Source organism: Schistocerca cancellata, chromosome 1 (assembly GCF_023864275.1).
Source record: "Schistocerca cancellata isolate TAMUIC-IGC-003103 chromosome 1, iqSchCanc2.1, whole genome shotgun sequence".
In the NCBI taxonomy this organism is placed as follows: Eukaryota; Metazoa; Arthropoda; class Insecta; order Orthoptera; family Acrididae; genus Schistocerca; species Schistocerca cancellata.
In genome coordinates this window covers 514,213,874-514,241,146 of record NC_064626.1, presented here as the reverse complement: position 1 = coordinate 514,241,146, position 27,273 = coordinate 514,213,874, and the positions used below count along the sequence as shown (strand labels likewise).

The window sequence follows — 27,273 nt, the reverse complement described above, 5'->3', positions numbered from 1 at the left end:
AAGGGCTGTAAGCCCCCTCCTTGGAAAACACGACCATACCATAATACCACCGCCTTCGAATTTTACTGTTGGCACTACACACACTGGCAGATGACGTTCACCAGTCATTCGCCATACCCATACCCTGCCGTCGGAGTGCCACATTGTGTACCGTCATTCGTCACTTCACACATTGTTTTTCCACTGTTTAGTCGTCCAATGTTTACGCTCCTTACACCAAGTGAGGCTTCGTTTGGCATTTACCGGCGTGATGTGTGGCTTATGAGCAGCCGCTTGACCATGAATTCCAAGTTTTCTGGCCTCCCACCTAACTGTCATAGTACTTGCAGTGGATCCTGATGCAGTTCGGAATTCCTGTGTGATGGTCTGGATAGATGTCTGCCTATTACACATTACGACCCTCTTCAACTGTCGGTGGTTTCTGTCAGTCAACAGACGAGGTCGGCCTGTTCGGTATTGTGATGTACGTGTCACTATCACATCGGAAACAGTGGACCTACGGATGTTTAGCAGTGTGGAAATCTCGCGTACAGACGTATGACGCAAGTGACACCCAATCACCTTACCACGTTCAAAGTCCGTGAGTTCCGCGGAGCGCCCCAATCTGCTCTCTCACAATGTCTAATTACAGGGCTATTACAAATGATTGAAGCGATTTCATATATTCACTGTAGCTCCATTCATTGACATATGGTCACGACACACTACAGATACGTAGAAAAACTCATAAAGTTTTGTTCGGCTGAAGCCGCACTTCCGGTTTCTTAAACAGGACATTGGAAAACCGATGGATCGGTTGTGGTGGAGATCATGATCAGCAATTATGTCATGGCCTCCACGGTCTCCCGACTTAACCCCATGCGATTTCTTTCTGTGGGGTTATGTGAAAGATTCAGTGTTTAAACCTCCTCTACCAAGAAACGTGCCAGAACTGCGAGCTCGCATCAACGATGCTTTCGAACTCATTGATAAGGACATGCTGCGCCGAGTGTGGGAGGAACTTGATTATCGGCTTGATGTTCTGCCGAATCACTAAAGGGGCACATATCGAACATTTGTGAATGCCTAAAAAACTTTTTGAGTTTTTGTATGTGTGTGCAAAGCATTGTGAAAATATCTCAAATAATAAAGTTATTGTAGAGCTGTGAAATCGCTTCAATCATTTGTAATAACCCTGTACTACTGAGGTCACTGATATGGAGTACCTGGCAGTAGATGGCAGCACAATACACCTACTATGAAAAAAGTATGTTTTTGGGGGTGTTCGGATACTTTTGATCACATGGAGTGCGTGCATATGTGTCAATTAGTGTTCGGGATTTTACTTAATCAGCTACGTACGTAAAAGTGTTTGGCGTTTTAATAAAAGCATTATGGAGATCTATTCTTTCAAAATTCTATTTATAATTTTATTTAGGGTTTTTATTCTTTTATCTTTGTGTGTTAGAATGGGTAGACAAGCCCTGTGGCGTCACTTGTTGTAACGCTGTTCACTACACTGCACAGTACAGAATACCACAGGATAGGTAATTTAGTATATAATTTTAGGGTTTTAATTATTTTCCGGTAAAAGTTATTGCGTACAGCTGTAAGTTTCGGAAGGATTTGGCGGCTCTTTTTATCAGATAGTGTTTACGTAAACGCACTACTTGCATTGTCCAGATTCACGTTACAATATAGATGCATTCGAAAGTTAAAGAATTGGAAACTAGTTTGCATACAAAACAACAACAAGCAAATCACCATTTAAAAATACCGTTACAATGGCCCTGCTGCAGTAAGATAGGATTCTGTGCCGGGCCCGTTGTAGAAGAGGCGGACAGTGTGTGTTCTCCTAGGTTAATACACGGCAGCGCCGGCCACAGCCTGCCCAAAGTGTGTTTCAGTGGTAGCAGGACAATTACCGGCGCTGCAGCCGTGATGGAGTGGGCCGCAGTGCTGCCCTTCCTACTGCTGGCAGGCCGCCTGTTGACACACGACAGCCACGTGGCCACATTTGCCTTACGCCCAACACAACGCAGCACTAAGCGGGCATCGCCTTCTGGTACGCTCGCTGCCGCACTCAGGGTAAGACTGTAGCGTCTGCGACGTGCGTGACTGACGATGCGACGCCGAGGATGGAGGACTCTTCTGAGTGCATTCAAACATGTAGTATTTTGATATACATAATTGTTCCATTTCTTCGTTACGACGTATTTTGCACTCGTTCTATCAGATTTTGATTATAACTATCTGCATTCTTTGTACCTTTTTTACAGTTTTTAGAAATTATTTCCACTTGAGAATCAGATTTAGAATTCATCTTTTCAGAAAGATTTAACAGAATCTAACTAAAATAAAAATAACTTCAGCAGCAGGGCAGTAGTCCTCGACTGATGACACTTTTCAAAACATACGACATTTTCAAACCCTGGTAACTATGGCAATATGTAGTGGACTGGTGCCCTTTTCAATGAAAACTGGCAGATAAAGTCGTAAAGTACGTATTGAATTCGTAACTACTTTTTAAAAAAAATGATTGATGCCCATTTCAAAACGACTGATTCAATTGCAAATGTGTTCCTTAGAAGAAGAACGGTACCTAGAATAAGTTTTACGCTAGAGTCCATGCTTCAGACGAAAAACATACAAATTTCGTCCTAAGCAAAGGTAATGTTTGTATTTTTGTTTATTCCACTTCTAACATGAGAAAACATATACTGCGTGAAACGAAAACTGGGCACATAGTCAACGTCACTATTATTATCCCTGCGACAAAAAGCACGCTATTTCTGTATTCCCCTGGTCATAGTAGCTTATTATTCATTTCTGTAATTTATTTTAATCATCAATCACCATTTAGAGATTGCGCTTCATCCTCATGTTATGTTTTCAGCTGCGGTCGTTACAGACACGGTAACGCTTCGAAAGTATGTATATGTCAACATAATTATTAAACATTCACTCCATAGACATTAAGTATTAAAATACATTTACAGTAGTCTTGTGTATAGTTTTTATATAAAATTGTGCACAAACAGATCAATATTCACAGCTAATTGATCAGTCGTTATATAACTTGCTTCTGTCGTTTAGGCAGGTCTGACGTTTTATAACACTTCAACTTGCGCTTGAGAATGGCTGTAAAAACGAAATCATAATTTTGTAAAATTAACTAATAGTAGTTTACAGTTTAATGGCGGAAACGCGCGTTCTCGCTCTCCTTTCTGAACGAGTCGACTCCAGTTGTGTCTGATAACTGATTCAGTTGACGAGTGGGCTGCAGCGGGGACACACGAGTGGAGTGCACGAGCACACGGAGACGGCGAGTTCGGATTTGATGTCACAGGATTCGCTGACGAATTTAAAGCGAGATTCGGGGCCCATTTCTGATCTCTGGTAGAAAGGTTAATCAGTTCCGAGACGGCTGGAAGCCGTATTAAGCATGTAATGGGTAGTGTTTTTGGTGTTTCCATATTTTGATCCACCACCTGTAGGTGTGTCATGAACATAACAAGAATACAGGGCTATTCAGAAAGATGCACCCTAATGAATTGATTTTCATATCGTGGAATATAAACTGGATATGAATAATCTACACACCTTTGGAGAGAAGAGGATCTAAAGTTTCGACTACTGCCCCTTGAGTGGTGACGGTTGCGCAATGCAGATAATCACCAGAGTGCTCGTGACATCAGACATTCAGCTCGCGTCAGTTGTGACCATCTTGTAGCAGTAGGTCTTCTACATTCTTGTGTTAGGAAGAAGCGCCTTGGCATTTTCACTGCAGGAGGCATTTTGTCCGACTCGGAATTCAAATGGTTCAAATGGCTCTGAGCACTATGGGACTCAACTTCTGAGGTCATTAGTCCCCTAGAACTTAGAACTAGTTAAACCTAACTAACCTAAGGACATCACAAACATCCATGCCCGAGGCAGGATTCGAACCTGCGACCGTAGCGGTCTTGCGGTTCCAGACTGCAGCGCCTTTAACCGCACGGCGACTCGGAATTGAACCACGAACCAAGTAAAGGAAAAACCGTCGATGTGTACAATTTTGACAGTCCGAACAAAGGACGAAACAAAGGCCCACTTTGTGTACATAGTTCAAGTAAGTCAACGGATAGAGCTAGTTGAGAAGTAGGAATCTCATCTGTTGTATGGTGACTTCTGAGACAGCTTTGGCCCACAAGCCATACTGCTTACTATTTGTATAGGATTTTGTTGAAAATGACAAAGTAAGGCATACTGAACTTTGCGGCTAAATGGGAACGTAGATGGCGGATTAAAACGTTTCTCCTGCACTGAATTTTTGAAGACAAAACGAGATTTCAGCTTAGTTGAAGGGTGAAAAGACTCGTTGTTCGCATGTTGTGCCTGAAAAATCCTTATGAAACATTGTGACATGAGTCTCAGTGAAAGTAAATGTGTTTGTTTCGTGCCTTTTCGTAAATCAAAGGGCCACAAAATTTTTTTGCGGAGGAAACTGTTATTAGAATAACATACCCGAAAATGTTGGAAAAATAGTTCTGTCCTAAACTTACCAAAGAATCACAAGACTTCATTTCTCAACAGGTTTGGAGCTTTGCCCCACTGGCGTTTTCATGTCTGCGGATTTTCGAATGAGTCTTTTTCTCAAGAAAGGGTAGGTTACACGGAAAAGGAAGACCGATTCTCTCATGTTCTGGCCACCGAGGTACCCTGGTCTCTCTCCATGTGATTTTTTCCTCGGGGTTCTGTAAAAGAGGCAGTTCACGTTCCATCTCTACCAACAACTCCATCCTGCGGAACCGTATCACAGCTGAGGTGAACTCTGTAACACAAGAGGTGACTCCTCGTATGTGAAACGAGTTCGGCTACTGCTCAAATGTTTGCTTTGTAGCAGGAGGGGGTTACAATGAACGTCTCAAACCTGCGTTTGTTAGCTTTAAAACTTTCTGTTTCCAGATGCATGTAGATTATTCATATTCAATTTATATTTTATGAAATAAAAAATAATGAATTCGTGAATAATACTGTACAACAGAAAAGAGAGCCAGTTGGCCAGTTGAGAAACCAGTTTTAGTAAAACCGTATATTAATGAGTTTCACAAATTTCGTTGTAATAAACTTTCCCAACATACAAATAATCATATTTCTACACAAAGTGAAAAAAAGAAAAAACCTAAAGAGATCATCGTCCGTTGTTCTGTCTGAAAACTTTATGTGAAGTATACAGGGTGATTCAAAACTGTTATTACAGGCTTCTAGTGGTTGCTGAGGGGACTTAGTGCATGAAGTTTTCTACAAGGAATTCACGTCCTGAAATGTAGCGTTTGGATGTAAAATCTGTATGAGAATCGGATAACTTTCAAACCTCCCGGTACGCAAATAGCGGAAACAACAAGCTTTGACCTGTGTACTGTAGCAACTTCTCCTCGGGTTCTCTTCTGTGAGATGAAGAACATCTTCTAAGCTAAGAGTGCATCGTGTCCGTGGAGCACCTCCTAGTTTCGAACTACCAGCTTCTCGCAGGCGTTGTTGCACTAGACGAAAGAGTTGCGTGATGTAATTACAACAGGGACCGAGGACGGTGTCCTCTTCTCGGCTTGTGGGCGTACCCTGAAGTGGAAGATTTGAAAATCATAATATCTTTAAACCGATTTTATATCCAAATGGTACATTTCCGGACATAGGATCCTTATCAAAACTTCATCTACTAAGTCCGCTTTACAATTCCTGAAAGCCTGTAATAGAAATTTTGAATCAACCTATCCACTTATTCTTATACCGACATTACGATATATTTTTATATAACTGTAAAACGTCACTTTGACAGAATATGAAACAAACTGGAAAGTATTGTTAAGGTGTACAAGTATGACATGCGGATTTCAGAGAACAGATGTCGCGCCAATGCAGTTTGAGCTATAAAGATCTGGCTCTGAGCACTATGGGACTAAACATCTATGGTCAACAGTCCCCTAGAACTTAGAACTACTTAAACCTAAGTAACCTAAGGACATCACGCAACACCCAGTAATCACGAGGCAGAGAAAATCCCTGACCTCGCCGGGAATCGAACCCGGGAACCCGGGCGCGGGAAGCGAGAACGCTACCGCACGACCACGAGCTGCGTACAATATAAAGATCTGACACTGCGCCATTTTGTTGTGTCATCAATAAGTGACAGACGCGCACAAGTGATAAATTGGACAAGTGTGTGCATAGTGTTGTGGTGTTGTGTTCAATATGTCTAAATTTACCGCAGAAAGAGCACTAGCGGACAGCAATAATTTTCTGTTTTCATTTGAAGAAAACCGCTGATGTATCATACGATTACTTCGAGAAGCTTATAGTGAACGTGCTCCATCGCAAGATACCTGTGAAAGATCGTTTCGACGGTTCAAAACTGGTGATTTCGATGTTGCAGCGACGAGCTTGGTAAATCGCCAAAAACATACGAAAATGTGAAACTGGAAGCATTGTTGAACGAAGATGATTCGCAAACACCAAAAGAAATATAGTTGGGTGTCACACGATTAGAACGATAGGCAAATGGAAAAGCGCAAAAACACATGCGACATTTTGCTCGCTCAGTACAAAAGAATGTCATTTTTCCATCATATAGTTACAGGGTATGAGAAGTGGATTTGATTGACCCAAGTGCAAAAAATCTTTGGGTAGACCCAGACCCACCATCTACATCGACCGCAAGACCGAAAAGTTTTGGCAAAAAGACGATGCTCTGTATTTGGTGGGATCAGAGGGGCGTGGTCTATTACGAGCTGTTGAAACCTGGCAAAACGGTTTCAGCCGTGGTAAAAATTGCTGTTTTGAAGAGCGCGCCGCAGCGTGTAGTGTGAAGGAAGCAGTCGCCCTCCGTTTCTGGCGGTGACGCCGCTGTGGCAATCGCAGCTTTGGTGTCTCCCTCTCGTGGGAAAGGGGAAAGGTTGCCTGTTTACGTGCATTTAAGGGGCGCTATGAGCTCGCCAGTCGTCCAGTCTCTCGTCCCCAGCTTGCTGTCTCTCGCCCGCATCTGTTAGGCAGTTAGTGTCTGTCTGTCGTTCGGAGTGCTAGTATGTCTGTCGTTCGGATCAACCTTTAAAGCCGGCAAAATGAGAGTCTTTCCACTCCGCCAGTACGAGAACTCAGGGAGTGGTCGCCCGGTCGGGGCTTAGTCCCTGCATCTGAGTCTGCGCGTTAGGCCGCCAGTCTGCTCGAGTTTGCTCAGGCAATGGTCACTGGCGGTAGGATCGATCGGTTGGTCGGTCGCGCACTGAGACACAAGATGACTTGTCCGTCTTGAGCGTCGGCGCATGTGAGGTCGCCACGTGAGTCCAGTGGGCCGTGGCGTATAGCGAGGGGTAGTGACACGGGAGCAACAGGAGTCAGCCCACGACATCAGTCTGACCGGTGCGAGCTGGGATGCCGTGAGACGGGAGATCGGCGCGCCTTCCTGCGCCCGTTGAAGCGGCTGGCAGCGGACGGTTCGGGAGAGCGATTTGGGGGTGCTGCGCCAGGTCTTCTCGAGAAATCGCAGTTTATTAGAAGTTACGTGATTGGTGATATGTTGTTTGATTTACTCTTGTTAAATTCTACTCGTTTACTTGGTGAGGTTACCACCGTTCTTCTCCGTTTGCCCACCCGCGGGAAGGTGGTTGTTTATAAATTGGGTGGTCCGTTTTTCCCTTGTGGAGTAGGGTCAGGTTAGAGCAACCTGCGGTTCGGGTTGTTCGGCAATCTCCCTATCAATCTACCGTACGTTAGTAGCTGCCTCTGTCATGTGTGTCGGATTTGGTGTGTTAACGAATTTATTGATTGGAGTGTAACGGCCTAATACCTGAAATATGTTTTGATCTTTGGAAACTTTGATATTATTGCCTGTGATCTTGAGAGGCGGTATCTGTGTACTGTAGGGCATCTTAACTATTGTTTGGCCAACCTTGTACAATTTTATATAAGATTGCATTTCATGGGCTTTTATTTAAATGATCATTTTAGTATATAAAGTTGCCAGCCTTTCACCGTAAGACTTTTCTTCGAAGTTAAAATCAAGTTGCACCTTCGGTGGCAAGGTTAATATTTTAATTGTTAGTGTTTTGTACCATTTCCATCCCTCCTACGGGGGGTGCATAGTTTGTATGCTTGTGTAAATTGTTAAAACTCTTAGTTAGAGTTATCTGGTGGGCTGCAGATTTGCACCAGTTTAGTCTTTCAGAGGCTGTTGTGAGCGGTCGTAACTACGGCCATGTCAAAAGGGAGCGGCAAGGTTCTCTGCCCAGAAGCTCATACAGTCAAAACTTGTTTCTTTCTGCCTCTGAATAAATTGTAACTTTGATATTTAGAGGGTGCTTTCTGATTATAATTTTAAATCCGTTTCTTTTAAAAAATGCTTTTATGCATTATTAGAGTGAATAAAATTCCCATTTGTTAAAAGGAATTTGGTTATGATTTCATCAGTTACTCCCTGGCAGTTACTTCCATGCTTACATAGTATGATTAAATGTGTTAATGTTCTTGATGAATCGCTAGTAAATAAAATTAATTCTTAAGAATATTCTTTGAAAATAAATCACGCTTTAGGTTAATATTAAACATTATCAACAACAATTGACCGATCTGAACCGTTCGCTGCTTGAAAAAAGGCCACAATACCGAAAGAGGCAACACACAGTCATTTTTCTTCATGATAATGTCCCTTCACACAGGGGAAAACCGGTTCGCGACACACTGGAAGCACTCGGCTGGAAGTCCTACCCCATACAGATTACTCGCCAGACTTGCCTCCTTCCGATTACCACTCGTTTGCACCGATGGATCGCGCACTTTCTGAGCAGCGCTTTGGTTAGTGAGATGATCTGAAGAAATGGCTCGATGAGTGGTTCGAAGCAAAAGGGGAAAATTTTTACTGGTGTGGTATTAACAAATTGCCCGAAATATGGGAAAAATGTATAACAAACGATGGAGCATACTTTGAATAAAGCACTATTTATCATTCTTCCGAATTCAATATTTTTTTAGAAAAAGATACCCGCATTTCATTCTTGTACACCAACTATTGTGATACGTCATATTTAAACTTGTTCATCACCTATCTCGTATAACAATTAAACATAAACATGAAGTATTACAAATATTGTAATGGAGCATGTGCAGACAAAAACGCCGGTGGAAATCACGAATAAAGTGGTGACATCCGCAAGACAGGTGCCTCACACAAGCCTAGGGCGGAAGCTCGCGGAGATGCCGTTAGAGACGAAGTGCCTTCCGCTGCTCGCGCTGGCCGCTGCAGCTGCCTTGCCGGATAGTGTCCAGGCCACCATGAGGGACGCGCGTCGCCCTTCAGGGCCGCTTCCTCCTGAGCGAGTACCTGCGAGCCAGACGGAGAGGGTCTGAGCCGCTTTGGACGGCGACGCGGTGCGCCCACTTCCTCAGCAGGCCGTAGTTCTCGGCCATCTGCTTCTGCCGCCACTTTGGTCGCTGCTTCGCAGACTGGAAGCCGGAGTGTACCAGGAAGGCGTTGTCCAGCACTAAGAACCGCCAACCAGAAGCGAACATCTCGTAGGCCTGTGTACAAAAACAACACGTTTCACTTCTAATAGAGTAACACACTAGACAGAGCAAATATTCCGCCGAGACATAGCAGCACGGCAACATTATTGTGTGTCTCTGTAAAACTGGTATTAATATACAGAGGGGTCCAAAGAAAATGTATCCACTGTTTAAAAGTCCATAACTGCAAACTAATTGACGTAGTTGTCTCATTTTTGGTGAAAGTGTATCTTAAAGTCCAACTTAAAGATATCACTGTAGGTGTTCGAAATGGTCACCAAATATCCACACACAAACGATGCCGCCGAACTGCAGCACGATCTACTGACTGCAACGAGTTCAGTTGGATATTTGCACATGAATGTACGATGGATTCTTCGAAGTTCATCCAATGTGCGTGGCTTTTGTCGATAAGCGACGACCTTTAGTGTTCCCCACAGGTAAAACTCCAGAGGAGTTAGGTCTGGGGCACGTGGTGGATACTCCAGAGCATCTCTACGGCCTATCCATCTTCCTGGTAGATTTTCGTCGTGATACGCCCTAACACGATTTTGGTAGTGGGCTGGGGCACCATCCTGTTGAAAGTAAACTCTTCCGCCGGCCGGTGTGGCCAAGCGGTTCTAGGCACTTCAGTCTGGAACCGCGCGACCGCTACGGTCGCAGGTTCGAATCCTACCTCGGGCATGGATGCGTGTGTTGTCCTTAGGTTAGTTAGTTTTAAGTGGTTCTAAGTTCTAGGGGACTGATGACTTCAGATGTTAAGTCCCATAGTGCTCAGAGCCATTTGAACAATTTTTTTTTTTTGTTTTTTTTTGTTTTGTTTTCGAGTGATAAACAAGATTCCTGGATTCAGTTTATCGCGCAACGACAGACGGAAAACCGTTTTTACAGATATAAGAAATGATGAAGGGGATTATAAGTCTCGGATGGCATGTAAAATGGATGTCTGAAGCTTCTGAAGGTACACCTCAGCGGTAACTGTCCGTCAAAGAAGGATGGCCCAATCAAGACACGGTAAGACACCCCACACCACAAATTCACGGGTTTGTCTACAGGGACGTTCGGATTTTCGACGGCCCAGTAGATGAAATTGTGGCGATTTTCTGTACCACTGCGTTTGAACTGTGCCTCATCAGACCACACACCACAATCATCTCTGAAAACTCTTCATCGTTGTGCACCATGTTAGTAAACCACCCGCAGTACTCCATTCTACGATCTGGGTCGTCCTCGTTCATTGCGTGTAGCGATCGTGGGATGTAGCACTTCCATTTTGCTGTCATCAAAATTCACCAAATACTTGAGCGACTCACTCCAGTTTCACGGGCACACTGTCTCACAGACTTCTGTGTACATCTTTAACACAGCCTTCGGCTTCAAATTTGTCTCGCATGCGAGGAATCGTTAAACGTGTCGGTGGCTCTGTTTGATACTCATTTCGCCATTGTCATTGAACCTCATTAATGTGTTCGTACTTAAAATATCACTTCAAAACTGACATCCTTTCATCGAATGTAAGCCTTGCGCCAGCCATGTTTACTCGAGTAAGTAGGTGCGACTAAGAACAAAACACTGACTATCTGGCGACTGTCATCTGACAAAACAAAACAACGAAAAACAACGCTTGTGTGGCGATTGCCGGAATTAAAAACTATTACACTACCAAAGATGAGACAACTCAGTCAATTACTTTGCCACTTATGAACTTTTAAACAGTGGATACATTTTTTTGGACCCCTCTGTATAACATACTGGAGGTAGCGGGAAAGATATATTTTAAAGAGCATGCAACTCTTCCTCTTCAGATCTCTGATGTTCTTTGTTTCCCAAGTCTTCAATGAAGAAAAAAGGAAGGAAGAATCATTAGAGACGGAGCACGAACTCGGTTTGTGTCAGCGATGAGGAAGGAATTTAAAAATGGTTCAAATGGCTCTGAGCACTATGGGACGTAACAGCTGAGGTCATCAGTCCCCTAGAACTTAGAACTACTTAAGCCTAAGTAACCTAACGACATCACACACATCCATGCTCGAGGCAGGATTCGAACCTGCGACCGTAGCAGTCGCGCGGTTCCGGACTGAAGCATCTAGAACCGCTCGGCCACCGCGGCGGGCGGAAAGAATTCGGCCGTGCCCATTCAAAGGAACCATCCTCGAATTTTCCTGGAGCGATTTTGTGAAATGGCGGAATACCTAAATCGGAAACAGGTTTGAACCGTCGTCCTTCCAAATGTGAGTCCAGTCTGCTAACCACTGCGCCCCCTCGCTCAGTTCTTCAATGAAGGTACGAAGAACTGTCTTGTAGCTTTTAAACTGACCAGTTACTAACGTGGTGCAGATTTCAGAAATCCTTACACTTCTGCTGCAGTTCTGCCTTATATGCATCGAATATAGACAACCACTGTTGATGAGTCGAACAATCGTGAGAACAATACGCAGTCTCTACCTCCTATTCGTTTCTCTGTGTACATTTCACTTATTGTCATTTAAGAGGAGTTTATTACTGAATTCTCTCTCCGAAACGGCTGGATGTCTGTACGAGTTATAAAGTGGCATATTTCTTTTATAGCTGCTATCTAGAACCCCCCCACCCCCCATGAACCATGGACCTTGCCGTTGGTGGGGAGGCTTGTGTGCCTCAGCGATACAGATAGCCGTACCGTAGGTACAACCACAACGGAGTGGTATCTGTTGAGAGGCCAGACAAACGTGTGGTTCCTGAAGAGGGGCAGCAGCCTTTTCAGTAGTTGCAAGGGCAACAGTCTGGATGATTGACTGATCTGTCCTTGTAACAATAACCAAAACGGCCTTGCTGTGCTGGTACTGCGAACGGCTGAAAGCAAGGGGAAACTACGGCCGTAATTTCTCCCGAGGGCATGCAGCTTTACTGTATGATTAAATGATGATGGTGTCCTCTTGGGTAAAATATTCCGGAGGTAAAATAGTCCCCCATTCGGATCTCCGGGCGGGGACTACTCAAGAGGATGTCGTTATCAGGAGAAAGAAAACTGGCGTTCTACGGATCGGAGCGTGGAATGTCAAATCCCTTAATCGGGCAGGTAGGTTAGAAAATTTAAAAAGGGAAATGGATAGGTTAAAGTTAGATATAGTGGGAATTAGTGAAGTTCGGTGGCAGGAGGAACAAGACTTCTGGTCAGGTGACTACAGGGTTATAAACACAAAGTCAAATAGGGGTAATGCAGGAGTAGGTTTAATAATGAATAGGAAAATAGGAATGCGGGTAAGCTACTACAAACAGCATAGTGAACGCATTATTGTGGCCAAGATAGATACGAAGCCCACACCTACTACAGTAGTACAAGTTTATATGCCAACTAGCTCTGCAGATGACGAAGAAATTGAAGAAATGTATGATGAAATAAAAGAAATTATTCAGATAGTGAAGGGAGACGAAAATTTAATAGTCCTGGGTGACTGGAATTCGAGTGTAGGAAAAGGGAGAGAAGGAAACGTAGTAGGTGAATATGGATTGGGGGGGGAAGAAATGAAAGAGGAAGCCGCCTGGTAGAATTTTGCACAGAGCACAACTTAATCATAGCTAACACTTGGGTTAAGAATCATGATAGAAGGTTGTATACATGGAAGAACCCTGGAGATACTAAAAGGTATCAGATAGATTATATAATGGTAAGACAGAGATTTAGGAACCAGGTTTTAAATTGTAAGACATTTCCAGGGGCAGATGTGGACTCTGACCACAATTTATTGGTTATGACCTGTAGATTAAAACTGAAGAAACTGCAAAAAGGTGGGAATTTAAGGAGATGGGACCTGGATAAACTGAAAGAACCAGAGGTTGTAGAGAGTTTCAGAGAGAGCATAAGGGAACAATTGACAGGAATGGGGGAAAGAAATACAGTAGAAGAAGAATGGGTAGCTTTGAGGGATGAAGTAGTGAAGGCAGCAGAGGATCAAGTAGGTAAAAAGAAGAGGGCTAGTAGAAATCCTTGGATAACAGAAGAAATATTGAATTTAATTGATGAAAGGAGAAAATATAAATATGCAGTAAGTGAAGCAGGCAAAAGGGAATACAAACGTCTCAAAAATGAGATCGACAGGAAGTGCAAAATGGCTAAGCAGGCATGGCTAGAGGACAAATGTAAGGATGTGGAGGCTTATCTCACTAGGGGTAAGATAGATACTGCCTACAGGAAAGTTAAAGAGACCTTTGGAGATAAGAGAACCACTTGTATGAACATCAAGAGCTCAGATGGAAACCCAGTTCTAAGCAAAGAAGGGAAAGCAGAAAGGTGGAAGGAGTATATAGAGGGTCTATACAAGGGCGATGCACTTGAGGACAATATTATGGAAATGGAAGAGGATGTAGATGAAGATGAAATGGGAGATACGATACTGCGTGAAGAGTTTGACAGAGCACTGAAAGACCTGAGTCGAAACAAGGCCCCGGAGTAGACAACATTCCATTGGAACTACTGACGGCCTTGGGAGAGCCAGTCCTGACAAAACTCTACCATCTGGTGAGCAAGATGTATGAAACAGGCGAAATACCCTCAGACTTCAAGAAGAATATAATAATTCCAATCCCAAAGAAAGCAGGTGTTGACAGATCTGAAAATTACTGAACAATCAGTTTAATAAGCCACAGCTGCAAAATACTAACACGAATTCTTTACAGACGAATGGAAAAACTAGTAGAAGCCGACCTCGGGGAAGATCAGTTTGGATTCCGTAGAAATACTGGAACACGTGAGGCAATACTGACCTTACGACTTATCTTAGAAGAAAGATTAAGGAAAGGCAAACCTACGTTTCTAGCATTTGTAGACTTAGAGAAAGCTTTTGACAATGTTGACTGGAATACTCTCTTTCAAATTCTAAAGGTGGCAGGGGTAAAATACAAGGAGCGAAAGGCTATTTACAATTTGTATAGAAACCAGATGGCAGTTATAAGAGTCGAGGGGCATGAAAGAGAAGCAGTGGTTGGGAAGGGAGTAAGACAGGGTTGTAGCCTCTCCCCGATGCTATTCAATCTGTATATTGAGCAAGCAGTAAAGGAAACAAAAGAAAAATTCGGAGTAGGTATTAAAATCCATGGAGAAGAAATAAAAACGTTGAGGTTCGCCGATGACATTGTAATTCTGTCAGAGACAGCAAAGGACTTGGAAGAGCAGTTGAACGGAATGGATAGTGTCTTGAAGGGAGGATATAAGATGAACATCAACAAAAGCAAAACGAGGATAATGGAATGTAGTCGAATTAAGTCGGGTGATGTTGAGGGTATTAGATTAGGAAATGAGACACTTAAAGTAGTAAAGGAGTTTTGCTATTTGGGGAGCAAAATAACTGATGATGGTCGAAGTAGAGAGGATATAAAATGTAGACTGGCAATGGCAAGGAAAGCGTTTCTGAAGAAGAGAAATTTGTTAACATCGAGTATAGATTTAAGTGTCAGGAAGTCGTTTCTGAAAGTATTTGTATGGAGTGTAGCCATGTATGGAAGTGAAACATGGACGGTAAATAGTTTGGACAAGAAGAGAATAGAAGCTTTCGAAATGTGGTGCTACAGAAGAATGCTGAAGATTAGATGGGTAGATCACATAACTAATGAGGAAGTATTGAATAGGATTGGGGAGAAGAGAAGTTTGTGGCACAACTTGACCAGAAGAAGGGATCGGTTGGTAGGACATGTTCTGAGGCATCAAGGGATCACCAATTTAGTATTGGAGGGCAGCGTGGAGGGTAAAAATCGTAGGGGGAGACCAAGAGATGAATACACTAAGCAGATTCAGAAAGATGTAGGTTGCAGTAGGTACTGGGAGATGAAGAAGCTTGCAGAGGATAGAGTAGCATGGAGAGCTGCATCAAACCAGTCTCAGGACTGAAGACCACAACAACAACATCTAGAAAACCATGACCGCCCTTCTACTGTGGCAATGAAGTCGTATGAAGTGTTTTCAAAGGTGTGTAACATTCAAGGGGGAGGCAGAAAAAGCATCATATGTACATAAGGCCACTCAGGCCTTATTTAGGGGGTGCTCCTTCGAGATCTACGCTGTGAACGTCGAGTTACGGAAGTACAACTTTGGGCTGACTTACCTCGGACGTCCGTTCTTGTCTCCATCGTGACCAAGCTGGAGTCAGTGCTCCTACAGATTCCAAGAGAGCAGCTGCAGGGGTTTGAACATATGAACCTACCATATATAAAGAGCGTTGCTATCCGATGTAGTTGGATCCAACAGCCTATCAATTTGCCGAGTACAGGCCAGTCAATTACAGGGATGTTATTCGCGTATAACCACTCCGCCACACGCCGTGCATTATGAACAGGTGCTTGATCGTGTCAAAAGATGCAATCGCAATCCCCGAATTGCTCTTCAACAGCATGGAAGCAAGGAGGTGCTTACAACATCAATGTAGGTCTGTGATGTAATAGTGCCACGCAAACAACAAGGGGTGCAAGGCCCCTCCATGAAAAACTCGTCACACCATAAAACCACCGCCTCCGAATTTTACTGTTGGCACTACACACGCCGGCAGATGACATTCATCGGACATTCCCTATGGCCACACCCTGCCATCGGATCCCCACACTGTGTACCGTGAATCGTCACTCCACACTCCACACAACTCCACACAATGCCGAGTGGAGTCGAACAGCAGCTAGCTGCGACTATTGCCGATTTGTAAGCATACAGTCAGTGTTCCGCTTTAGATCATGTATCTTCCTGAATGGGCGCGAGGTCTCCTGAGGTACTAATGGACGCCGTTGTTGATATTTTTAGACATTATTGCCCACGTGGCAAGTGCCAACAGTAGTAAGCGGGACGCGATGGCGTGCGGTAGAGCGGCATTATGGCTTCCGTATAGTTCATATTGCTATGTCCCTTACAGCGGGGAACTGTGGGTCTTCATTATCACTGACAGAACGTTTGTCAATGTGTGCACACAACATGCTTCACTTATAGAGAACATTATTACATCCCAATGGCGTAGGCTATGCCTCTAATGCTCTACCATTCATTTCAAATCACAAACGCGTGATTTTTTGGTAGCGGTAAAACATCGCATCAACGGTCAGACGTGTGACAATAATCGCACTTAGCTAGATGTGTAGTGATAAATGCTGTGCCTGTAAACTATTATATACTTCACATTAAATGAACATGTGCGCTTTTGTGGATTATTTACCAGTTATGGGTTTTATTGTTGGCAATATTGGCTCATTTGGAAGAAATTGCAACATTAATTCAGTGAACACTAGGCGTAAAAACGATTTGCAGTTGGATAACAGTTCTTTAAGCATTGCGTTGAAAAATCTCCACTATCAATCAGGTTTCATTTGTAATAGACGTCCAGCAGAACTTAACAAAAAACTGAGAGACAATCCACAAGCCTTCAAATCTAAGTGGAAAGGGTTCTTTGTTACACACTCATTATATTATGTACAGGTATTAATCACTGAATTTGAGAACTTTTCTCTGTAAAGTGTTATTTATTCATAGACTCTCTCAAATTTATTTGCATTTGATTAATTCCTTAGTTCTCTTGTCCGTAAATTTTCTAATCAAACCTTTGTTCTCAATCGTTCCATAACCAAGTAATTCGGTTCACATAGTCCTACGGAATCTGATAGCTACATAAAATAATTCAGCGAATTTGAATTGGATTGTGAATTAATTGTTGCTCAGTCGCATTCCGTCCATGCAGTGCTTATACACTGTACCAGCGGCCTGTAGACGGAAACATCACGAGGTGAGTTAAAACCGTGAACTGCAAGATTTGTAGTGTTAGGACAGTGTTTGTTGGACCCATTTCTGCAGAGACAGTTAGGCGCAGTACCACAATTCGTGCGAGGGCAACGTTGAGGTTTATGCACACGATAAAAGATAAACTGGACAGTGCCCCAAGACTCCCTTTTCGCCGCTTACATACTCTGAAGATTCTCGTATGAGTTCAGTCCGAAATAAATGTTTTCAGTAATGTTTTGAGTTTATTTAAGAATCCCAGTGTAACTATGAAACAGAAATTGCAAGAAAAACGTGCAAGGCACATCCGGGAAACAAATATCGCTAGTAAACGAAATTATAACAACACGACTTTTATACCAATGCATCTGCAACACTTTTGATAAGCTATTGGTTCTCGAGTGTCTCGCTGTCAGTCTTACCACTGTACCTTATGTCACCCTGTAAGTTAATATGTACATGACGCTCACCAACGGAAAACAGTTGCGCAGGTATGTCTTACAAGAAAGCCCTTGAATGCAAGGCCACAATAGGCCAGTGATGATAGAGCATTCAATGCCCCACATATTGTTTGCCATCAACCACAATATTTGCTGTTAATGGCAGCAGGGGACAGAACTGGAGGTATCCAGTGGTGACCACAGCATGAGGCTACGGAGTGTAGTTGGACTGCTTAGGCTACGAATAACTCACAACAGTACTATACTACTAATGGTGTTGATACAAATCAGAACAATGGCAATGATAAACAAAGCAAGCCGGCCGCGGTGGCCGTGTGGTTCTAGGCGCTGCAGTCCGGAACCGCGGGACTGCTACGGTCACAGGTTCGAATCCTGCCTCGGGCATGGTTGTGTTTGATGTCCTTAGGTTAGTTAGGTTTAAGTAGTTCTACATTCTAGGGGACTGATGACCTAAGATGTTAAGTCCCATAGTGCTCAGAGCCATTTGAACCATTTTTTGAATAAACTAAGCAAACACTGCATTATATCAACAACAAGAAGATGGGTCAGCGGAATGTGAGGTGTCTTATTCGCTCGATTGTGCGGACAACTTACGTGAGTAATACAATGATGACGATACGTGCTTCACAAATGAAAGTGACACTGAAACAGGTGTTGAGCATGTAGTCCATCATCTCTGTCGAACAGGGAGTCACAAATCCCTTCGTCAGTGAAACATATTAAGAGATAACCGTTGTCCAATGAACGGATAGTAAACATGGTTACGTAGGCGGAACATCACACACAGTACAGTAAAAAAAATGCTGAAGAGATTTCGAATAAGTCCGCAGCAGTAATATGACCGTGTAACGCAGAAGAAGAGCTGCAGATATTCAAGGGGGGACAAGCTGCATTTGTTACAGAAACTAGTGTTTGCACGTTTCAATTTACTGGATGTGCGTGATAGTGACCTGCTACGTTATACCCATTAAATCGCGCGCAACATAGATTACAATGATTTCATTCGAAGCAGTTGATGGTTACATAACTTGAAAGAGTGCTACAGAATTAGAAGACATAAGACAACGAAATTTCAAACAAAGCTTCAACTTGACGAAGCACAGCAAACTGTAGAATCAGCCCGAAAATTTGTAGATGAGATAAATAAACTCATCCCATCGTGTCAGTAAGAAATTTATTTCCATCTCCGACCAGTCCAGATTTAAAGAGGAAATGCATATGAAAGGAACCCTGGAAATTACAGGTCCGAAGAGAGCTGTATCGAGATCAACTAACATCTATGCCTTCACGCATTGACATACAATCTGAATGGTAAATTGGCTGGAAAGTTATTTACTGTGCTGCGAGGAGTTAGAGATGTTCTGCCCTATGATTCTTTCTCGTGTGCGTGATCTTGCAAGGACAGTTGGAAATACAGGGCTATTACAAATGATTGAAGCCGAGAAAGCGTATGTCGTGCTTGAAATGCACTCACATCAGTCAGTCCTAACAGTGCAACGACACTTCAGGACGAAGTTCAACAAAGATCCACCAACTGCTAACTCCATTCGGCGATGATATGCGCAGTTTAAAGCTTCTGGATGCCTCTGTAAGGGGAAATCAACGGGTCGGCCTGCAGTGAGCGAAGAAACGGTTGAACGCGTGAGGGCAAGTTTCACACGTAGCCCGCGGAAGTCGACGAATAAAGCAAGCAGGGAGCTAAACGTACCACAGCCGACGGTTTGGAAAATCTTACGGAAAAGGCTAAAGCAGAAGCCTTACCGTTTACAATTGCTACAAGCCCTGACACCCGATGACAAAGTCAAACGCTTTGAATTTTCGGCGCGGTTGCAACAGCTCATGGAAGAGGATGCGTTCAGTGCGAAACTTGTTTTCAGTGATGAAGCAACATTTTTTCTTAATGGTGAAGTGAACAGACACAATGTGCGAATCTGGGCGGTTGAGAATCCTCATGCATTCGTGCAGCAAATTCGCAATTCACCAAAAGTTAAAGTGTTTTGTGCAATCTCACGGTTTAAAGTTTACGGCCCCTTTTTCTTCTGCGAAAGAAACGTTACAGGACACGTGTATCTGGACATGCTGGAAAATTGGCTCATGCCACAACTGGAGACCGACAGCGCCGACTTCATCTTTCAACAGGATGGTGCTCCACCGCACTTCCATCATGATATTCGGCATTTCTTAAACAGGAGATTGGAAAAGCGATGGATCGGTCGTGTTGGAGATCATGATCAGCAATTCATGTCATGGCCTCCACGCACTCCCGACTTAACCCCATGCGATTTCTTTCTACGGGGTTATGTGAAAGATTCAGTGTTTAAACCTCCTCTACCAAGAAACGTGCCAGAACTGCGAGCTCGCATCAACGATGCTTTCGAACTCATTCATGGGTACATGCTGCGCCGAGTGTGGGAGGAATTTGATTATCGGCTTGATGTCTGCCGAATCACTAAAGGGGCACATATCCAACATTTGTGAATGCCTAAAAAAACTTTTTGAGTTTTTGTATGTGTGTGCAAAGCATTGTGAAAATATCTCAAATAATAAAGTTATTGTAGAGCTGTGAAATCGCTTCAATTATTTGTAATAACCCTGTATTTACGTCACGACAGGCAAGATTGGTAAACGGGTTTAAGAGAACTACAACTATAGTATGAGCACTGCTTTTGGCCAATAGCTGGTCAAAATAACTCGCTTTTGCTTGATTCCTGGCTTGCGAATAAAAATAATACTCCTTTAGAGGAAACTATTCCTCCTGAAAAATGTGTGACATTGAGGTTCATACCACTTGTAACCACTGGACAAACTCAGCCTCTGGTTGTCTGTTTTTTCCGTGCCGGTAAAATATATTATCGCACTATCTGCAGCCACGCCTTAAAGGATAGCCAGTTTCGAGATAAGCTCCACGACAGGCTGTTTCTCATTCGGTTGCATGCCATCACATTCCATCATACCTCATCCCTCGTTACACCAATATGATTCTATATGGATTCTTTAAGAATGGATGCCTAGCGGAACGTTCTGCACAGTTTGCAGGTCCGAAGGAGTTCGCCTTCGATGATGAGGGTGCGAACCTTTCCGATCACTCTGGCGTGCCATTTCTCATTCGGTAGTCATGGTGCAAGTTAACAGTTTGTTTTGAACATTTCTTGATTGACGACAATGGCCATTTTGTGACGTTTAATACTTATATCCCATAGAAGGTTGGTCTCTAAATCTCCCGGACGCTCATTTTCTGTCACCCTCCTGTCTGAGTCGTTAGCAGCTAATATTATTCCTGTCGTAATTGTTAACACAAAACTTTGAAATGAACCTTAGTAAAGATTGAACTTGCCAATTCGTATTCAAAGGGTTCTTTGATATTTTATGTCTGATTATAACACGAGGTTCCGATAGAGAGCCCTGCTTCAAAATTTATCTTTTGATTTATAACAGACAAGTGACTTACCACAGTATGTAGGCATTGCGTCCGTGAATGGTGTAATTAATGTATTTTTCAACAGTTATTAGCTACGTTTGATTAAGGGTATTTTATTCTAAAACAATAAATATCACTGCTGGTATACATCAGCCAGCGGTGCACGGCATACGCAGTCTCTGCATATTCAGGAACAACGCTACACTGGATCACAAAAAAATAACAATAAAGGTTGGGATTGTTAGGAAAGACACATTGAGACAACAGACCAGCTGACTTAAGAATAATCTCTCGAAGAGCTTTTACAAAAAAGAAAAAGGAGATAATTTTTGTGTATATCATGTCCCAAAAGCAGAAATCAAATGGTGTTGAACGGGGAATCAGACCCAGTATTGTAGCTCTGTGCTCTATTGTGACTTACAACTGCCGTCAGTATTAACGTGGGAGGAAATGAGAGGCGAAACAGAAGCGCTAGTTGAGACTGGTAGACGATCGGTGAAAACGCAGGCCACCTCGCTGCTGTACATTTTCGTCCCCGGAAGTGGCCGAACTAGAGAACTGACGGCAGCTGGTACTTCGAACAAGGAGCCTCTATTGGTCACATCGAGGTTTCCCGTGACAATGGTTGTGTCAGATTTGCAAGGAGAGTATGGGTGCTAGTATCCACTCGTGCGATTTACGAGTCATGACACAGCAGCCAGGCTTGTGAAAACTTAGCTGAGGCCTACAACTGATTGATCCTCACTCCATCTAAGGAGAAATAGCATCAGCCAAAAGCCGACCGCGGTAGCCGAGCGGTTCTAGGCGCTTCAGTCCGGAACCGCGCGACTGCTACGGTCGCAGGTTCGAATTCTGCCTTGGGCATGGATTTGTATGATGCGTTAGGTTAGTTAGGTTTAAGTAGTTCTCAGATGTTAAGTCCTATAGTGCTCAGAGCCATTTGAACCCATTTGAAGCATCAGCCATATTCCCAACAAGCGCCGGACGGGTGATAGTTGTTAATATTTACATCATAGAAGCCAAGAGACCCGAGCTCTCGGGGACACTCACAGGAGACAACCGCATTTCGTATAGTTCCGTGGTTCCTCTAAAACGCGTGAACGTAACTGGCCACGTATCCCCACTTCTTGAGGCAACTGAAAAGAAGGACCCCTAGCTCATAAAGCCTCTTTCTGCTTTTAAATAGAGGATCCTTTTCGGCGCCACGAAAGTTAGCCTATTGTGTGATAGTCGACTCCCGACCAGTGGCTTGTAAGACTTCGCAGTACACGTCCCACGTCTCCTCAGGTACCACTGGTATCGCTGTACCTCAGTAGGACTTGACATTTGTGTAGCCCCTCTGCACCACCTACACTCTTACTGTATTGCTGTTTGTAATCAATTACAGTTAACAGCTAATTAATAGGCCTAAATTTTAGTTCCTGAGTATTTTATTTCTAAAATTTCTTTACTTGGTAGAGTTTAATGCAGATGTCCCTATCACAGGATACATTATCACCTCGACCTTTAGCATTAACCTAGAGGAGACAGGTGTTGGCCGCTCACAACGCCTAAAAGTGTCACAAATACCTTCCTGTGATAACAGATCTTGTATTCAGGGAAGTTCAATCTCGCCACCTAAAGTCTGTGTGGCTGTAGTTTATACGAACTCGTAGAAGTGAATATTGTCCTTCTTCCTTCTGCAGAACCTCAATGACTATTTCCCACATAATTTCGAACAGAGTCACTACTCTCTCTCTCTGACCGGCATAAGATAGCGGTGCAGACAAGAGAATTCAGATTAAACAATTAAAAATGAAAGAAAATCCGACGTCTAGTGACATATGTCGTATTCCGCAAGATCTGTTCAAGTGACGAATGTGCAGCCACACCTGCGTGTTTCTGGTGAATCCGTAGCCGACGAACATCTCATCGAAGAGGGGAAGATCTTCGCTCGTTGCGACAAATACTGGTTCGGCCTTCCACTCGTACGGCATCTCGTATGCGATGTTAAGCTGAGAGGCATTCGATTCGTGGTACAGCCAGCGTGTGGGCTGCACGCACCTCTGGTTGCGCCGGTAGAGAGCCCAGTGGTAGGGACGGACCTGCTGGCTCAGCGCCAGTTGCCGCAGCTCCTTCTTGTCCCTCGGCACGCGCTTCAGTCTCGAGTCCATCTCGAATACCGGCAGCACGTACGCGCACCTGTTTGACAGAAGGGACGACATCGAGAAAATCGTAAAAAGACTGAACAGTTTTCAAGTTCATCTTGACTATCCACCTAAGTGGATGGTGGGAACGCAGCCGTGTGTCGATTAGCAAATATACACTACTGGCCATTAAAATTGCTACTCCACGAAGATGACGTGCTGCAGACGCGAAATTTAACCGACAGAAATAAAATGCGGTGGTATGCAAATGATTAGCTTTTCAGAGCATTCACACAAGGTTGGCACCGGTGGCGACACCTACAACGTGCTGACATGAGGAAAGTTTCCAACCGATTTCTCATGCACAAACAGCAGTTGACCGGCGTTGCCTGGTGAAACATTGTTGTGATGTTGTGACACACACACGCACACACACACACACACACACACACACGCACGTTGTCAACACACAGTGAAAAGTGGAAGTGAGGTGTTGTAATAAATGTTGGTGAAAAAACTCCGGAAATCGCCATGTTGAGTATGGGGAACGAGTAAACACACTTCGTAACTACACAAACGGCCACTTGAGGCAGTAAAGAAATGTCACCGTAGTGCCATCGAATACTAAATTTGCACCTGAAATACCTTTTTTACAGAGTTCAGCATGCGACAACAGCTGTCTGTGCATTCACATTCTTTGTGCTCGCGAACTAAGTAGTGGTTCAGTCCGTGACTGCGGTTGCATTACGTCTTTGTGGATACATAATCACATGCAGAATTCAGAACGTACAGGAGACAAAAGCTGTCCATCGATTGTGGATTACCAGACCACTGCACCTAGCATCCAGTCCGTCTGAGGTGACTTCCATTGCACTGTATGTTTTAATATGTTTTGGGCGTTTGCACTTCTCGCACCGCCAAACAACATCGCTCGCATGAGTGTGCTACAACTTTTCGTTGTAGCCGCCAGTTATTCTATATAGCACTCCAGTCTCGCATCAACTCATTTCTAATTATTTTCTCTTAGGAACTGGCAGAGCTTCTATGTCCTGCAGAGCGTAAAGATTTTCTTATACTACAGAAACGAAATTGCATACGTAGTATTTACTGGATTTAGTTTTAAGCTCACACTTTTTCTTTTTATCATACATATGGTCGTGTTTCTGGTGTATTACTCAGTGGCCTGACACATACAAATGAAATTATTTTTCTTACCCAGTGGCATTGTCTACAGGCTACCAAGGTTACCATTGTTCTAATTTTGCAGAATAGAAACATCTGATACCTTGCTGCACACCGAATAAAATAGAAAGGACATATAAAAAAAATCACGTATGCGAAAGAAACTTAGAATGCAACATGTCTTCAAGAATTCATGGTCCGTCGTTACATGTGATACAGTGTTGTTCACAAATAAAGTATTAGGGAGTATAGACAAAATCTGAAGGACCAAAATAAATTTGTTAATGTTATCCTAAGGATAAAATCATGAAAATGTATTTTGCATAATAGATTAAAAAATTATTTTGGTTCACGCTCAGCATGAATTAAAACTAATCATGTTCATTTTGCGTTATTTACATATTCACAATACGTGGACAAGCAAGACATGACCTACAGCCAAATTGCTATTTTACTGTCTCTTATAATCCTTATAGCTTGCGTATGTCATATGAATGACATCCCTATTAATAATTTTTGTTGAATTACATATCATTAATTATTTGGTAATTACTAAATGCACTCATGTTGCTTTATCATATAATTCTGTTACCTTTTACTCCTCACATCCGTTAGATGACTTTGTCATTTCTCAGTACAAGTAGATGAAACTTCTTCCCTTGTTAAACATTGAGACAGCTATTTACAGTCGAGATTTTGTTACTTATTCGCAAAGAGCCATCTTTGCAGAATGATACTAAATATCTCTCCCTTTGCAAACCATATTTTGGTCATGCGTAAAGAAACAGAAATGCTTATCATGTCAGTACGTATTACTTATCTTAGACTTAGCTTAACTTAAGCAGAGTAAAACAATGTGTACGTACAAGACAAAGAAAAATCTTATTTACATATTGCTTATTTCTAATTTGATCAGAGAGCAAATCTCATTTTATACCATACACAAACGTATTCATGAATGGAAACATCTGAAATATAAATATTTTCACACTATCTTACGATATATCAAGATTTCTACTGTATGTTCTTCTTTAAATCCTTATTATGATACAGTTCTTTGATTTTTGAAAACTCGGGCTGTGCAATCGGATAGCGCCCTTTATGGGGTTTTCTAATTATCTTTTATGATCCAGTGTATGATAATTGCCATTTTCTGTTCCTTTTCGAGGAGTGAGTGCTTTGGATGCGATTTAAATAGAATTATCTTACCTATTCGAAATTCCTGTATCTGACCTAGTCTTTTGTTAGAGACGGACTTTCAAAGGCATGCCGACATATTTAGTGAGAGGAGTTTTTGTCTTATTCTTTCTTCTTTTGTTGGCTCGATACTGGGCATTTGGGCGGGTGGATCTATCCGTTCATTTCTTTCTGTGGTTCCCAGTATTACTTCAGCAGGTATAAGACACGTGGAGATATGCGGAAGGTTGTTGACAACCAGTTCAAAGGAAAACACAAATGCAATCCGTTTAGTTTTTTGTTGTGGAGCCGTAGGTCCTTATGAAACAGTTGAATTCCTGGAAAACATGTTCTATCGGATGTGACGCTGGGTGATAAAATATCTGGCTGATGTTATACTGTTATAAAAAGGCCTTCCTCTTTCTTTTACCAGTAAAATTCGGAGCGTTGTCTGAGAGACATGCATCAGGTTTTCCAAACCTGGTTATGTAAACAGCCCTGATCCTTTTTATCATCAGCCTGGGGGACGGGTCCAGCGACGTCAGTGGCAATGTTTTCTAAACGTTTATTTGTTACAATAGGATATAAGGGAATTTTGTTTGACTCATTCATCAGTTTGGTTTTCTGACTGATGGTATCACTTCGCAGTAACTGATGCACACATCAATCCAGGTTTGGGATGTAACAACACTGAGATAGCTTTTGTTTACACTTTTCTACCCCAGGGTGGCTTCATGTTAAGCGCATATGCATTACAAGATTTGCTTGATATGCTGATGGAATACATACACCATGAATTCGAACCGTTTGTTTAACCCTGGAGCAAGACATTCTTATGCACTTGGTAGTACTATGTCAGTTTGTGATGCGAGTTTCCTGTCATGATGTCTTTAACTTTTATAACCTAGGATCCGCATCTTGCAAAATTCCAATGTCTTAGTACAACTTTAAAAGTAAAGGCGATTTTGCAGGCCTTTCATTACTAACACATTAAAATGAGACATTTGTTTCAAGTGGTCTTAATATTCTAGGAACCGCCTGAGAAGTCTCGAGAGAGCATCCCCAATTACATTGTCTTTACCACTTCTATCGACAATCTCATAGTCATACACTGGCAAAAAGAGTGACCACTGGACAAGCATTGAGTGCAGCAATTTACATGGCAAGAAAAAACTGTTCTTGATGATCACAAAACACCTTTATGTTTCTGTCATAGATAACCGAATTATTTGAAGGACCAAACCACAGCCAAGCCCTCCACTTTAGTCGTTGTGTATGATCTCTCACATCAGTAAGCAGCCAATGACGAAACTCAAAGTTCTTACTTCAGTTTTCCCATCATTCTTAAAAATCTGAAACAGACAGGTGCCTACATCACAACAAGACACATCTGTTGCGATGCCGAAGTCATTATGCATGCCAGGGTGGTGCAAAATGTCAGAATTCACAAGTGCATCACATCTGTTACGATGCAGAAGTCATTATGCATGTCAGGATGGTGCAAAAGTCAGAATTCACAAGTGCATCCTCAGTTTTGCAAACAGCTTCATGATACTTGTCCGACGGAAACCAAGTAGCATTCTTCTGCCACAGATTCAACAGTTCTGTACTGTTCATTAACTGGCTAGGAACAAATTGCCTAAAAATGAGGGTGTCTTAAAAATGCTTTTG

At 42.9% G+C, this 27,273-nt stretch overlaps 1 protein-coding gene across 1 annotated transcript in view; it reads right to left on the bottom strand.

Moving 5' to 3' along the window:
- Positions 1 to 9,303: 9,303 nt before the first annotated feature.
- The window catches only part of LOC126187411 (beta-1,4-glucuronyltransferase 1-like), a 76,909-nt gene continuing 58,939 nt past the window's right edge, over positions 9,304 to 27,273 (bottom strand). Inside the window, exons 4-5 of the mRNA XM_049928517.1 lie at positions 22,990 to 23,299; positions 9,304 to 9,528 (exon numbers count right to left, since the gene is read on the bottom strand). Of these exons, the coding sequence (XP_049784474.1) occupies positions 9,304 to 9,528; positions 22,990 to 23,299 (535 nt within the window). The remainder of the gene's footprint in view (positions 9,529 to 22,989; positions 23,300 to 27,273) is intronic.